At 39.0% G+C, this 15,256-nt stretch overlaps 1 protein-coding gene across 4 annotated transcripts; it reads left to right on the top strand.

Annotated features, from left to right (window-relative positions):
- Positions 1-1,165: 1,165 nt before the first annotated feature.
- PCDH18 (protocadherin 18) lies at positions 1,166-14,752 on the top strand. Of its 4 annotated transcripts, XM_030876919.2 has the most exons (5): positions 1,166-4,076; positions 4,863-4,951; positions 5,042-5,205; positions 6,425-6,493; positions 12,822-12,956. In XM_030876919.2, the coding sequence occupies exons 1-4, from the start codon at positions 1,590-1,592 to the stop codon at positions 6,451-6,453; spliced, it is 2,769 nt and encodes a 922-aa protein (XP_030732779.1). In that variant the 5' UTR covers positions 1,166-1,589; the 3' UTR covers positions 6,454-6,493; positions 12,822-12,956. The 4 variants fall into 4 exon arrangements, with proteins under 4 accessions (XP_030732779.1, XP_030732775.1, XP_030732776.1 ...); XM_030876915.2 differs by lacking the exon at positions 6,425-6,493 and having other exon boundaries at positions 12,822-14,752; XM_030876916.2 differs by lacking the exon at positions 6,425-6,493 and having other exon boundaries at positions 4,866-4,951; positions 12,822-14,752.
- Positions 14,753-15,256: the final 504 nt, after the last annotated feature.

The raw sequence follows: 15,256 nt of genomic DNA on the forward strand, positions 1-15,256 counted from the left end.
ATAAACTTAAAGGGAACTGCAGAGCAGAAAGAACATCATAAATAATCACATTTTCAAATAAGACTAACATATCGGTTTCTGTGACCTGGGTAGAGCACAAACCTCCCATGATATTTCCTTAGCATTTTGATGCACACAAAATGCAATTTTCAGCTCAGGCATTTTATTCTTCAATGTAAACAAGCTTTGGGTTTTTAAAATACATATCCTAAAAGTGTTTTCATACATAATACATATATCATAAAAATCTGACTTGTAAACTACTGAGTCCATGTCCCCCCAAGTATTCATCGTGAAGACTCACCACGTATCGATAGTACCTTATGGTAGAAATTGACATGCTACAGCATGAAATGTCTGTTACCAAAGGCAAATAGGATTTTTTGAAGTACAGGACAAAGAAACATCATAGCCAATTTTGCCCAAACTCTAGGAAGGAAGTGTTATGAGGTAGAACTATATTGTTAATTAGTTTCAAATGCTTTGGTGTTCCTTTAAATCTTGCTAATTAAGAGAAATCAAGAGTGGAAAATAGCCCCTTTCTTATCTTCAAGGAATAAAGATGAAAGAAAAACAGAAAATGAAACCTCTTTTCTTGTTCTGCTCTTTAAAACAGAGCCCCAAGAAAATCTGCTTGTGCTCACAGGAGAAAGCCCCGAGTATTTACAGAGGGGGAGGGGAAGGAGGCGGGCTGAGAAGCATAATTAGAAGCAAGTTTTCACATTTTATTAAATTCCTCCACCAACAAAATGCACTTAGAGGTATTTTAAGTTAAACCAGTACTTAAGGACTATGAAAAGCAAGATGATTGCATGTTTGTGGAAGAAGAAAGGGCAATTAAGAAAACCAGGCCAATTTAAAATGCCGTATAAATAAAGGCGACCAGAAGTTGATTTAAAGTTTGTCTTCTGTAATTTGTCTCTCCTTTGTCGTGGCACGCTCAGAGAAAGTGAACGCGGGGGACGGAGGGGGGCAGGGGAGGGGAGGGGTGGAGGGAGGGAGCCTCTCGGACCCTCCTCCTTCGTCTCGCTCCGTCTCCCTCCCTCTCCCACCCATCCGCCCTGCCTTCCCTTTGCGGACTCCATCGGCTTCTGATTTGGAAGCACGCTGATTGGCTGGAAGCGATTCAACGCACGCGGGGCAAGAGAGCTTTGTCTGAGTTGAAGTGAAGTTGTACAGATCTTAGACTGGAGTCAGCAATCACGGGCGCTTGGTCTGCAGCCGAGCGGAGAAAAGGAGAAAGAATCGCTGGGGAAAGAGCCACTGCAGCCTCCGCCGGCGCCCTGCGATAGATGGACGCCGACTGCACAAGGGGGAAAACGCGGACGTGACACTCTTTCGCCTGCCAAGAGGACAAACAGCCGCACAAATGCAAGGACTGGACTCCATGCCGATTATATCTGGAAGTCGTGACACGGTGTGTATAAAACAAAAGTTTGCGAGCTGTTAATTGCTGTGCTGTGTTATTAAGAGACGCTTTCAAGTTTCGAGTACCAAATGTAGCCTAGCTTTAAGTTGCCAAAGGAAGCTGAGGGAATTGCTTTGCTGTTTTAACTTGCTCTGTGAGAGGAATCTCATAAAACTGACCGATGTACCAAATGAATGCTAAAATGCACTTTAGATTTGTTTTTGCACTCCTGGTAGTATCTTTCAACTCCGATGTACTGGGCAAGAATTTGAAATACAGGATTTACGAGGAGCAGAGGGTTGGATCGGTAATTGCAAGACTATCAGAGGATGTGGCTGATGTTTTAGTTAAGCTACCTAATCCTTCTACCGTTCGCTTCCGAGCCATGCAAAGGGGAAATTCTCCTCTACTCGTGGTCAACGAGGATAGCGGGGAAATCAGCATAGGGGCAAAAATTGACCGCGAACAACTATGCCAGAAAAACTTGAACTGTTCCATAGAGTTTGATGTGATCACCCTACCCACTGAGCATCTGCAGCTTTTCCATATTGAAGTTGAAGTGCTGGATATTAATGACAATTCTCCCCAGTTTTCAAGACCTCTCATACCGATTGAGATATCAGAGAGTGCAGCAGTTGGGACGCGGATCCCTTTGGACAGTGCATTTGATCCGGATGTTGGGGAAAACTCCCTCCACACGTACTCTCTCTCTGCCAATGATTTCTTTAATATCGAGGTTCAGACTAGGACGGATGGAGCGAAGTATGCAGAACTCATAGTGGTTAGAGAGCTGGATCGGGAGCTGAAGTCGAGCTATGAGCTTCAGCTCACCGCCTCGGACATGGGGGTGCCTCAGAGGTCTGGCTCATCCATACTAAAAATCAGCATTTCAGACTCTAATGACAACAGCCCTGCTTTTGAGCAGCAGTCTTATATAATACAGCTCTTAGAAAACTCCCCCATTGGCACTTTGCTGCTAGATCTGAATGCCACTGATCCAGATGAGGGCGCTAATGGGAAAATTGTCTATTCCTTCAGCAGTCATGTGTCTCCCAAAATTATAGAGACTTTTAAGATTGATTCAGAAAGAGGACATTTGACTCTTTTCAAGCCAGTGGATTATGAAATCACCAAATCCTATGAGATTGATGTTCAGGCTCAGGATTTGGGTCCAAATTCAATCCCAGCTCATTGCAAAATTATAATTAAGGTTGTGGATGTTAATGACAATAAACCTGAAATTAACATAAACCTCATGTCCCCTGGAAAAGAAGAAATATCTTATATTTTTGAAGGGGATCCTATTGACACCTTTGTTGCCTTGGTCAGGGTTCAGGACAAGGATTCTGGGCTGAATGGAGAAATAGTTTGTAGGCTTCACGGACATGGTCACTTTAAACTTCAGAAGACTTATGAAAACAATTATTTAATCTTGACAAATGCCACGCTGGATAGAGAAAAGAGGTCCGAATACAGTTTGACTGTAATCGCTGAGGACAAGGGGACACCCAGTCTCTCAACAGTAAAACATTTTACTGTTCAAATCAACGATATAAATGACAATCCGCCCCACTTCCAGAGAAGTCGATACGAATTTGCAATCTCAGAGAATAACTCGCCAGGGGCGTATATCACCACTGTTACAGCCACAGATCCTGATCTTGGAGAAAATGGGCAAGTTACATATACCATTCTGGAGAGTTTTATCCTGGGAAGTTCCATAACTACATATGTAACCATTGACCCATCTAATGGCGCCATCTATGCCCTCAGAATCTTTGATCATGAGGAAGTGAGTCAGATCACTTTTGTGGTCGAAGCAAGAGACGGTGGAAGTCCAAAGCAACTCGTAAGCAATACCACAGTTGTGCTCACCATCATTGACGAAAATGACAACATCCCTGTGGTTATAGGACCGGCACTGCGCAATAATACCGCAGAAATCTCCATCCCCAAAGGGGCTGAAAGCGGCTTTCATGTCACAAGAATAAGGGCGATGGACAGAGACTCTGGTGTGAATGCTGAACTCAGCTGCTCCATAGTAGCAGGTAATGAGGAGAATATCTTTGTCATTGATCCACGATCATGTGACATCCATACCAACGTCAGCATGGAATCTGTTCCCTACACAGAATGGGAGCTCTCAGTTGTCATCCAGGACAAAGGCAATCCTCAGCTGCATACCAAAGTCCTTCTGAAGTGTATGATCTTTGAATATGCAGAGTCTGTGACAAGTACAGCAATGACCTCAGTAAGCCAGGCGTCCTTGGATGTCTCCATGATTATAATTATTTCCTTAGGAGCAATTTGTGCAGTGTTGTTGGTTATTATGGTGCTGTTTGCAACCAGGTGTAACCGAGAAAAGAAAGACACTAGATCCTACAACTGCAGGGTAGCGGAATCAACTTACCAGCATCACCCAAAAAGACCCTCCAGGCAGATCCACAAAGGGGACATCACACTGGTGCCTACCGTCAACGGCACTCTGCCCATCAGATCTCATCACAGACCATCTCCTTCTTCATCTCCTACCTTAGAAAGAGGGCAAATGGGCAGCCGGCAGAGTCACAACAGTCACCAGTCCCTCAACAGTTTGGTGACAATCTCATCGAACCACGTGCCAGAGAATTTCTCATTAGAACTCACCCATGCCACCCCTGCTGTTGAGGTAAGATCATATCCTCCACCTATTCACTGACAAAGTCAGCTGTTAGTGATCAGAAGTTGTGTGTGTGTTAGTTCTTAAACGTTTCCATTACTCAGTAACAATACTAAAGATATGCAAATTAAATAGGATACCAGTTACGTTATGTAGGTATAGCAAGTATACACACCTTTTACATACTGTCTTAAGTTTTTCATAAAGAATTTACTTGCATGTACCATGTGTAATATTGAAAAGTAAATGTGAAGCTAGCAAAGGACTATCTAATTAGAGTCCCCTTATCCTCAGATTATGATACTTCAAGCTAGAAATAAACAGGCTTGCTATATTCTCAGTAGTTGTGGTCTCTAAGAAAAATAAAAAACTGGGGTCTCCAGAATCCCATCTCGGTGCATGTGTATTTGTTCAGCTTTTGAAACGTTTCTGACATTATTTTAACTACCTGTGTTAGACTGTATTTTACAGCATTTTCCATGCATTTTTATAACTGATCACTTGAATCTGAACTATAAGATAGAAGGAATCAATCAGTTTTCTATAAAGGAGTCCTCTTTCAAACAGAGAATGTCAGCTGTACAAGAGCATCCACATTTCTCTGGGATGTATTTGGTGGCTGGCTACGTGGTCCTTCAGAGTCCAGCATGTGTAAATCTTTAAAACGGAGATAGTATTAGAAGACAGAATTAGATAATTAGCGTGAACTAGTGAGTAACTGTATTTGCTTGCTTCAAGCTTTTGAGTACTGGGGGATTTGTTTCCAGGAATCAGTACTGTCTGTTTCGTTTCCAGCAGGTCTCCCAGCTTCTTTCAATGCTTCACCAGGGACAATATCAACCAAGGCCAAGTTTTCGAGGAAACAAATATTCCAGGAGCTATAGGTATGAATTACCCTTGTGCTACCTATTAAGTCTCAGATAACACGAATGCTGAAGAGTAAAAACTATACTTTCTCTGATTTCTCTTTCTAGATATGCCCTTCAAGACATGGACAAATTTAGCTTGAAAGACAGTGGCCGTGGTGACAGTGAAGCAGGAGACAGTGATTATGATTTGGGGCGAGATTCTCCAATAGACAGGTTGCTGGGCGAAGGATTCAGCGACCTGTTTCTTACAGATGGAAGAATTCCAGCAGGTAAGAGCGTGGTGATAGATAAATCCTTATTTTCAGATCGACTACACCAGTGAAGTGAGCAATTTCTCCCGTGCTTTTATTTCTCCTTTGTTCTTTGCACTAAATTATCTGTAATACACACACCATTAGCCGTGAACATAGACTGAAACAATTTTAAATTGTTTAATTAAAATTCATAGTAAACAGTTGGTAGAGAAAGGGAATAAGCAGGAGAGCTTAAGAGGACAAGAAGGAAGGAGTGGGGAGAGGAGGAGAGAAAACGACCCCACTCCCCTCCTCTCTCTACCCCATCTACTACCGCCATAAGACACTCTTGAGCAACTCTGTAAAATTACTGGGTGGTTGTTTTTATTCAGAGAGCCTGTTTTGGTGCCTAGTGGTGAACTGGACTATAATTTGGAGGACACATTTCCTGTGATGGGAACCAACTCGCATAATCAGAGATTAAAATACACCAGGGAATGGTACACTTTAATCACTAAAAATAGGAGAAAGAATGCATCTTTGTAGGTGGTAGGCATGGAATAATTTTGCCACCTTTCATTTTATGTGTCCACTGTAAATGGAAGAGGAACCGAAGTCCAAGAGGGGAATTTATAACTACACAGCTAGATGGAGGAGACCCTATTAAGTTACGAGCTATGTTTTCCTTAGACTCCCTTCTCTCTCATCGTGCAGTAGAAACTCTCAGATCCCGCAGAGTAAATACTGACTGCATCACTGTAGCAACCCTGTCACTAAAGACTGTAATAATATATCAACCCTTAGAAACATATTCCTTTGGCTACTTATGTTTCTAAATTCCACGGAATGTTGATCAAATAACTGTCACTTGACAAATGAATAAGTGAAGTGATAAATGAAAGAAAGGCAGAACAAAACTATATTACCTTGCTGAGTCCATGGAACAACTGCTGTCTAAGTACAGATAAATAAGAGAGTTTAGGAAATAGACATGGGAGAGCTTCAGGGAGCCAGAGAAATTCAGTGGAAATCAGTACATAGGAACGCTCTCTCTCGTAAACTGGAGTAGTAGTGGCGGCAGTAGCTGCAGCAGTATTAATATTAGTCCTAGCAGTCGCAGCAGTGGTTACCAGCGACGCCCTAGTACTTACTCTGGGCCCATGAGGAATTCTATACCTGAACAACCTCTTGCAACACTTTGACACAGGAATTAATGGTGGCGGTAATAACAGTAGTGTTCATATTTTCTTTTTAGATTTGAAAACTGAAGCTTATAAAGGTTAAAAAAAAGTATCCAAAATCAAGCAATTTGTACATGATAGAGGTGAGATTTGAACCTATCCCTCTACTCATTAAACACTAATCTATCAAGAATAATATAAAGTAACAGGTTTTTATTTTTTTGTAGTATGTTAAATGTCATGTTCTTACATTCTAAAGTTTTACAGTACTACTGTCTGTAACCTATTAAATGCTGCTTATTTAACTATGCTATTACCGTAATAGATACTGCATTTCTGGCAGGATGAATGTATGGGAAGGACTTCTAGTGGCATGAAGGGCTATAATCAATGTACTTTGAGAGCCGAGACACTTACAGTCACCCATGGTGTCTTTTTCTTTTTTTAATGCATAGACTCCCTAGACCCATTTAAAGAGAAATCCTTGAAAACCTAGTGGAATACCTATGGCCTAAGACAACGTGCTCAAAGAGAAACAGTTTTATCTTACCCATGAAATGAAAGAGCGGGCTGAGTTTCTATGATTCTGTGATCCTGATAGAACTCTAATTTTGAATACTGATCCCTACTTTTGAATAAGATGATTTCCCAAATTACATTATTTCATAAAACATAACATCATGGGTATAATATCAATTATCTCATTATATATGTTATTTTTTCAATTGTAGAAAGTTGACTCATTGACACAATTCTATCAGTATAGTTAAAAGGAGAATAACTGCTCCTACTTAGATAACCTTGCCATTTCTGAGCCTAAATTATACCTTAAGTCCTTTTATAATTCTGAGATTGTATAATTCAACAGCTAATCATGGTCTAATTTTTTAAAAAAGGGCACGACGCCTCTTTCACTCTAGCCTATATTTTCAAAGTTACCACCACCAGCTATGTTCACGGCAGGAGAGTTACCTAATGCTTCAATTAAAGTAATTAAAATAAATGTTAAAGAATAAAGACATCTGGGAAACAACAGGTAGACATTGATAAACTCTAGATGATAGTGAGTCTTATTTAGTGAGTAACCTGAGTCTCCTCCTAAGTTACATTTCTTTTCAAAGTTAGAGGCTCACCGTTATATTATCACCAACACCAGTGAATATATAGACAATTCTTTACCAAAAAATTCCATATTTACACAATCATACTTAATCTGGGTGTGTGTGGTGGGAGAGCTGGGGTATGGTGTCATACTGCAATAGATTGTATCAGAGTACATACACTTCTGCCTGACTAGCAACCTGTCTCTATGTGGGGTGTTGTAGAAAGTATTCTAGAGGCATAGAGCACCAGGAAATCACCAATGATCCATAAAATATCTTAAGCTTTATGCATGGTTGGCTATTAGAAATGTGCATAATCAAATATCTGTACAAAGATAACCATCCCTTAATTATGAACAACATTCTGATGATACATCACCCATATTCTGGCTTATTCTTCACCATGGCAGCTTCTGCTGGCACATTAGGGTGTAAAATTTGTGATTTGTAAACTTTATATTCCCAGGAAATATCCCAAGTAGAAAAAGAAAAAAAAGTACGTCCACATCTGAATGCCATTAACAGAAATCAGCACAGTTTTTCTAAAGCATGAATATTTTTAGAACTTCAGTGTCTTATTCCAACAATGTTTTTCCTGCATTAGACTGTGATCAAATATAGATTATGTTATGTGGCTTTGCCTGCCAACAGGGTCATTTCTGGTCATTCATGCTATTAATTCCCACAGGAGGATCCTGCATTCTGAGCAGTAAAGTCAGCGTGCATTTTTGTCTGTTGGCTCACGTTTGTCAACATACTTTCTTCCTTACTCAGTCAACTTTGAACCACAACACTACATACACGCTTGCAAAATCTCGCTTTTCCCAAAGTGTCAGCTGCACCAGGATGTTCTTGTGATACTCCTCCTTGACTGGGCGCATTCCATTTTTTTATCATTGTGTCATCTGTGATTACTTAATTCAAACATTTGTCTTTAATTCTATGTCCTCATCATTCTCATGGCTCGTATCCTACTTGCGGCCTTTCTTCCATGGCTGGTTTTCTGTACCAGCACATGAATTGATATTCACTCTCCAGTAGCTTCTGTCCTTGCCAAATCTTTCTTTCATACAGCTTGAACAACTTTTTCAGAACATTTTAATTTATACTTTTTGTTTCAAAAGCAATAATTGACTTTTGTTGCCTGGAAACACCTAATTCAGCTATTTATCTGGGCATTCCAAGGCCAATGAAATCCACTCCTAGCTTATTAACTTTTTTTTTTTTTTATCTTTTGCAATAGGCAGAGCCATCTCTTCACGTAACACACCAATCCTTTGCTCATGTCACCTTTCTACCTGAAAAACTGGCTTCTCTTCACTTTGTCTTCTATTCATCTCTCAAAGTTTGTTTCAAGCTGCTCTTTCTTTAACTACTTCAGCATCCGCCTCTACTCTTTTTTCTTTTCTTTTTTTAAATTTTATTTTTACTGAAGTAGAGTTGCTGTACAATATTATATAAGTTATAGACGTACAATATAGTGATTCACAATTTTTAAAGGTTATACTCCATTTACAGTTATTATAGAATATTGGCTACATTCCCCGTGCTGTACAATATATCCTTGTAGCTTATTTATTTTATACCTGTTTGTACCACTTAATCCCTTACCCCTATCATGCCTCTCCCCACTTCCCTCTCCACTGTTAACCACTAGCTTGTTCTCTACCTCCGTGAGTCTGCTTCTTTTTTGTTATATTCACTAGTTTGTTGTAGTTTTTTAGATTCCACATATAAGTGACATCGTATTTTTTTTTCTTTTTTTAACATGCCCTCATCATTGTATAGTTTGGCACTTTAACTGGGCATTTATGACCTCATTTGTAACACTTGATTATTCTTATACCAGAAGCCATTTGAGGGCAGGAAGCTATCATAGCACTTTACATATGGCAGGCTCTTAATAGATAATTGATTGATTACTCAATGACTAATGGCTTGATAGATGTTAGGCATATGTTTTTCTCCTTATGTCCCATGCTTGCTTCCTGCCCTACCTATAAGGTCTAGCACAGGGGCAAAATTGGCCATCATGCTGTGGGAAAAAAGAGTTCTCTATTTCTCCATGACTTTCCCTTTCCAGAGGAAATTTAACCACCTGACAGAGTTTTCAAGGAGCAACAGGAAGGTTGGCCACTTGCAACAGTAGCCAACAAGTTCTGGTTCACTGGATACGGTGTGGAACATCTGTGGCACTAAGTTACATGTACACTGAGGATGATTTCGAACAGTTGAGTCTCAGGAAAATGGTTGAAAATACCAATGAAATTAAGAAATGCCCTCTTCTGTGTCACTGCTCTTCCATCTCTATTATTTTGGCCCTCCTTCTCTCCATTAGTCTTTATTCATCAATTTTTCATATTTTTTGAATTTTAAAATTTTATGTTAATTAACTTTTTTATTACTAAAGCCCCATTAATTTACTGTGAAGTTATAAAATAGCATTCCCTGTCTAAAAACTCCTATGACCAAATTTATTTTTAATATGAACTGTTTGAATCACCCAGATGGTACTGATGGTTATTTTCATTATGTTCAGCTCTCTAGAAAGTTGATCATGCTCAGAATTCTTAGAAGCTTGTGTAATTTTTCCCTTTTCCCCCTGTCATTAAACATTAAAACAAAACAAAGCCAATCAAACAATTAAGTCCTTCCCACAGAATTAAAGACCAGAAAACAAATCATGAGGTGTCATCAGGTCTGTTCCCCTTCCTTCTAAAAGGATGTGAGTAAGATAATATGGACAGGTCTTCTTTCCAAATTCAGAGACTCAGGGAATTAGGAAAAAAAAATTCATTACCACTTTGATAGTTATTTCAGCACGTAGAAAACCTCACTGCTATGAAGGTATTCCAGTTACTTTCAACACATTTTGGTTTTGTCCACATTTAAATGATGAACAACGATAGTTGGTAAATATTTCCAAAGAGTAATAATGCATTAAGTCCGCACATCTAAACATCTTTTTATTCTTGCTTATTTAAATTTAACCCTTCTTCATAGCAAAATGACACAAGGATTCTCAATATTGCTGTCTCTCTCTCATGCCCTTGTGATTCCTATGGGATTGGCATTCACACTATCCAGCATCTTCCCTACCTTGAATTTCTAGCCTTCCTGGCAAGCAGACGTTTATTCTCACAGTTCTAGCTCTCATTTTTGTCCCTCAACTTACCCCTTCTCTATTAAAAATTGAGGCCCAGAATGGATGAGGTATAAGGACAGAATTATCTTCAAGGCTCAAATGATGAAAAGCAGTGACTTCCACACCTTTGAACAAAGTCCTTTACTTCTCCTTTCCTGAAAGGCAATATTTATTCTTCACTTTTCTTTTTTGTGCATAAATCTTTTCCAAAATTTTGTTTTAAGGCATAAGAACACTAAATATGGGATCTACCCTGCTAACAAAGTTTTAACTGTACAATACAGTATCATTAACCGCAGGTACAGCGTTGTACAGCGGAGCTCTTGAACTTAATCTTGCTTAACTGAAAATGCATGCCTGTTAATCAGCAATTCCCCATTTCCCCCTCTCCCTAATCCCTGTTAACCACCATTTCACTCCTGGATTCTATGAATTTGACCATTCTAGATGCCTCATATACAGGGAATCACGCAGTTATGTGTCCTCCTGTGACTCGCTTATTTCGCTAAGCTTAATGTCCTCAAGATTCATCCACATTATCACATATGAGAGTTTTCTTCTTTTTTAAGGTGGAATGATATTCCATTGTATGCATATACTACATTTCCATTAAACATTCAGTGGACATTCAGGTTGTTTTCACATCTTGGTTATTGTGAACAGTGCTGTAGTGAACAGAAGAATGCTAATATCTCTTCGAGATGCTGATTTCAATTCTTTTGGATAAATATCCAAAGATGGGATTACTGGCTCATATGGTAGTTCTCTTTTTTAATTTTTTGAGTAACCTCCATATTATTTTCCATAGTGGTTGCACCATTTTACATTCCCCACAACAGTGTACAAGGGTTCCCAAGTTTTCCTCACCTCCCCCTCACTTGTTATTGTTTGGGTTTTTTGGTTTGTGTTTTATTACAGCCATCCTGTAAGAAAACTGGTTTGAGGTGATTGCTTATTGTGCTTTTCGATTTGCATTTCCCTGATGATTAGAAAATATGTAGTGAATGCCTACTCTATGCAGACACTTTAGACCTTTCCCAGGTGCTGTGGGTACACCAATAAGCATACTGGACAGCTAGCTTCCCCTGACCAGGGATTTGGCATTGTTCAAGAGTCAGCCTTTTTTTTAAGCAATAACTTGGGAGGAAGAGAAATCTTTCTTAAGCAGCCAGATCTACAGAATTAGCTCTGAATATGTAAGTATGGCTGATATCAATCCAATTTTCATTCAAATCTAAGATAATTACTTTGCATTTTCTGAATTCGGTCATTTGCTCTCAAATGAAGTCATGATATTGAAGAGACCTAAGCTGTCACTGAAAAAGATGGACGGTTTGTGGAGTATGTTTTACATCTCCACATTTCTTGGTGGTTCTGTAGTTTAGTTATCACATTTGCCAAATTTAGAGTTTTACCCTCTTCATTCTTCTGCTTTTCTCATATCATCGATTATTTTCTAAGAGTGTAACCACTCACATTCCAACAGTGCATCATGACATCTGGAAGAACTAACCAATGGTTTTTCATATTCTTCATCTTTTGATGACTTTTCCAACTCTTTGAATTTCAAACCTCTAAAAGACTTCTTAACAGGGTAACTGCAGATGCCTGGTATTTGAGGATAATTTGCACTGCTGTTTTAAGGAACAAGTCGATAGATAATCCAGCATACTTGTAAGAGAGATTGATAAGTATAATTACCTGATAGCTTATTATATTCTCAATGCCTCCATTAAAAGTAAAATAGGTCAGATAGACCTCAATATCTGGAAGGTACTCAATGGTATTATGCAAGGTTTATCTGGTGGCATTCTAAAGTTATGGATTTCCCCTTACAGCTCTGGGTTTTTATAGAGTTTATGTTCAGCAAATATTTCATCACCCACACCTTAGCTCTTTTCCAAACTTCTTCATTAGTAAGTTGCCAATCCATTTTCTCATTACATGAGTAGCAGACGATATCCCTGAGAAGTACATGAGTCATAACGCTCCTTTGCTTATCTGAGAGACAAAAATATATATATATCCCAGGTTCATAAAACCAGCAGTCAAATCAAAGTTGTAACTGTAGTCCACCTAATATGCATAATAATGGGTTAGTATCATGGTCATAGTTTAAAATTGTCTTATTCTATGTTTTAAAAAATAAAATGATAATTTTTTCTATTATTTTGAGTCACACGAAGTATAATAACGAATCCCCACTGCTTTCCTTGAGTACAGCTATGAGGCTGTGCACGGAAGAGTGCAGGGTCCTGGGACACTCTGACCAGTGCTGGATGCCACCTCTGCCCTCACCTTCCTCTGATTATAGGAGTAACATGTTCATTCCGGGGGAAGAATTCCCAGCACAGCCCCAGCAGCAACATCCGCATCCGAGTCTCGAGGATGACACCCAGCCAGTAGATTCTGGTGAGAAGAAGAAGAGTTTTTCCACTTTTGGGAAGGACTCCCCAAACGATGAGGACTCTGGGGATACCAGCACGTCCTCTCTGCTCTCGGAAATGAGCAATGTGTTCCAGCGCCTCTTACCCCCTTCCCTGGACACCTATTCTGAGTGCAGTGAGATGGATCGATCCAACTCTCTGGAACGCCGGAAGGGACCTTTGTCAGCCAAGACTGTGGGTTACCCACAAGGGGTGGCGGCCTGGGCGGCCAGTACGCATTTTCAAAACCCCACCACCAACTCTGGCCCCCCGCTTGGAACTCATTCCAGTGTGCAGCCTTCTTCAAAATGGCTGCCGGCCATGGAGGAGATCCCCGAAAATTATGAAGAGGATGATTTCGACAACGTGCTCAGCCACCTCGGTGACGGCAAACATGAACTCATGGATGCCAGTGAGCTAGTGGCTGAGATTAACAAACTGCTTCAAGATGTCCGCCAGAGCTAGGAAATGATAGCAAAGCATTTTTGTTTCCATATCTGTGGAAACAGGGGACAGCGAAACCCCTGAAAGAACTGGCATTGCCACATAGTTGCATTTATCATAAATGTGTCTGTGTATATTGAATATTAAATACTGTATTTTCGTATGTACACGATGCAAGTGTGATTATTTTAATCTGTATTTTAAAAATACATTTGTACCTTATATTTATGTGTAATTTAACAAATTTTATTTTTTTACTCCCATGACAAACATGCGTCTCCTAATCATGTAGAGAAACTAGCCACTGTTCAAACCCGATATAATATTCAACCACAAAGTATAAAGGCACTGCTTAGATTAGTTATGTTGGGGAAGAAATTGTTATGCTGAAGGAACAATCCCACTAAAGCATTATTCAATTCTTAGTTCTATTAAGTGATCCAGCTTCTTTTTTCTTTAACTTTTTTAAAAAAGCATCAAGAAAAATGTTTAACTCTTTTATTATTGTCGTTGTTATTATTTTTACTGGTCTCTACTCGTTCTGGTAGTTCAACTCTTACCGTAAAATTGAAACATGAGGTGAAATTTTATTTCAGGACTGGGAAGTATCTTTCACAGACAATGGCGTAAAATAACAGGACTAGAATCCGTTTTCTCACTCCCAGGCTCCTACTACTCCAGGGCATCACACTGACCTGTTCTTGAGAATATTTCTCCTAAAGTATTATCATCTATTTATAATCAAGGTAAACAATGAATTTTATTCCATCCTTGTAATATGAGAGGTGCCCCAAGGAAATGGAATCTGTCTTTTAAATGGATAACAGTGTGTATTTTAATAGCCTAAAGTATTAATGGACAAAAACAATTATGTCGGTGTCCCTCCCAGGGTAGTAAATATAATTGATTTATCCTGAAACTCTTCTATTTGAATCTTCCCCCTCCTCTCACAATACTTGAACATGTTTATTTTTTGTAATGTTTTTTGCTATAACTCTTCACTCTTAGCTTTTGTCTCTAGTGCATGATCTCATATTTTTGCTTTTATTTTTAGTATAAGAACATTTATAAATTTACAGTTTTTGTTATTGCAAGTCTGTTTTACTTGTTGTGTGACAAACGGCAAATTCTTTATTTATTGTGCTGTTATCTCTCTGTATGGAATGCCTTGGAAAGGGAGATCGTTGTTATGATGACTGTTCTCATTTATGACCTAGCTTCTATTAATGTTATTTCTATGACTACATTATCTTGATTGTACTCTCCAGAAAATTTTACTGTCAATGAAAATAAAAGGAAAATTGAAGTAAAGTTGAAGAACTGTCCATACATCAGAGTCCTGTTCCTACATATATGTTCAAAAGTTTTGCATGAAGCATACCCCTCATGAGAGGGTAATTCAGAGTTGGGTTTTGAATAGTAGAGAGGGAATATTCAACTGGCTTGGAAACAAGAGAAACCACAATGGAAAAGGAATGAATTTGAGATCTGTAATGGAAATGAAAGCAGTCTACCACATTTCCAGTAGATTAAAGAATTGAAATGCACTTGAAGTGTAAAGAAAAAGGAATAATCAATAGTAACCACTTGAACATTTCTCAAATTATTTCTCAAAACATTTTGTGTTGTGTCAGGGAAAAAAGTGTACCCTTACAATGTTTCCAAGAGGTGAAAATATTATCTTCTTCAGTTTACTAGTAGGGAAATGAAATACTAGGAAAGTTAAATAACCTAAAATGGAGGAAACTCAGATATCTTAATTCTCAAATGAGTACCACATCAAATAGA

Source organism: Globicephala melas, chromosome 5, assembly GCF_963455315.2.
Source record: "Globicephala melas chromosome 5, mGloMel1.2, whole genome shotgun sequence".
Taxonomy (NCBI): Eukaryota; Metazoa; Chordata; class Mammalia; order Artiodactyla; family Delphinidae; genus Globicephala; species Globicephala melas.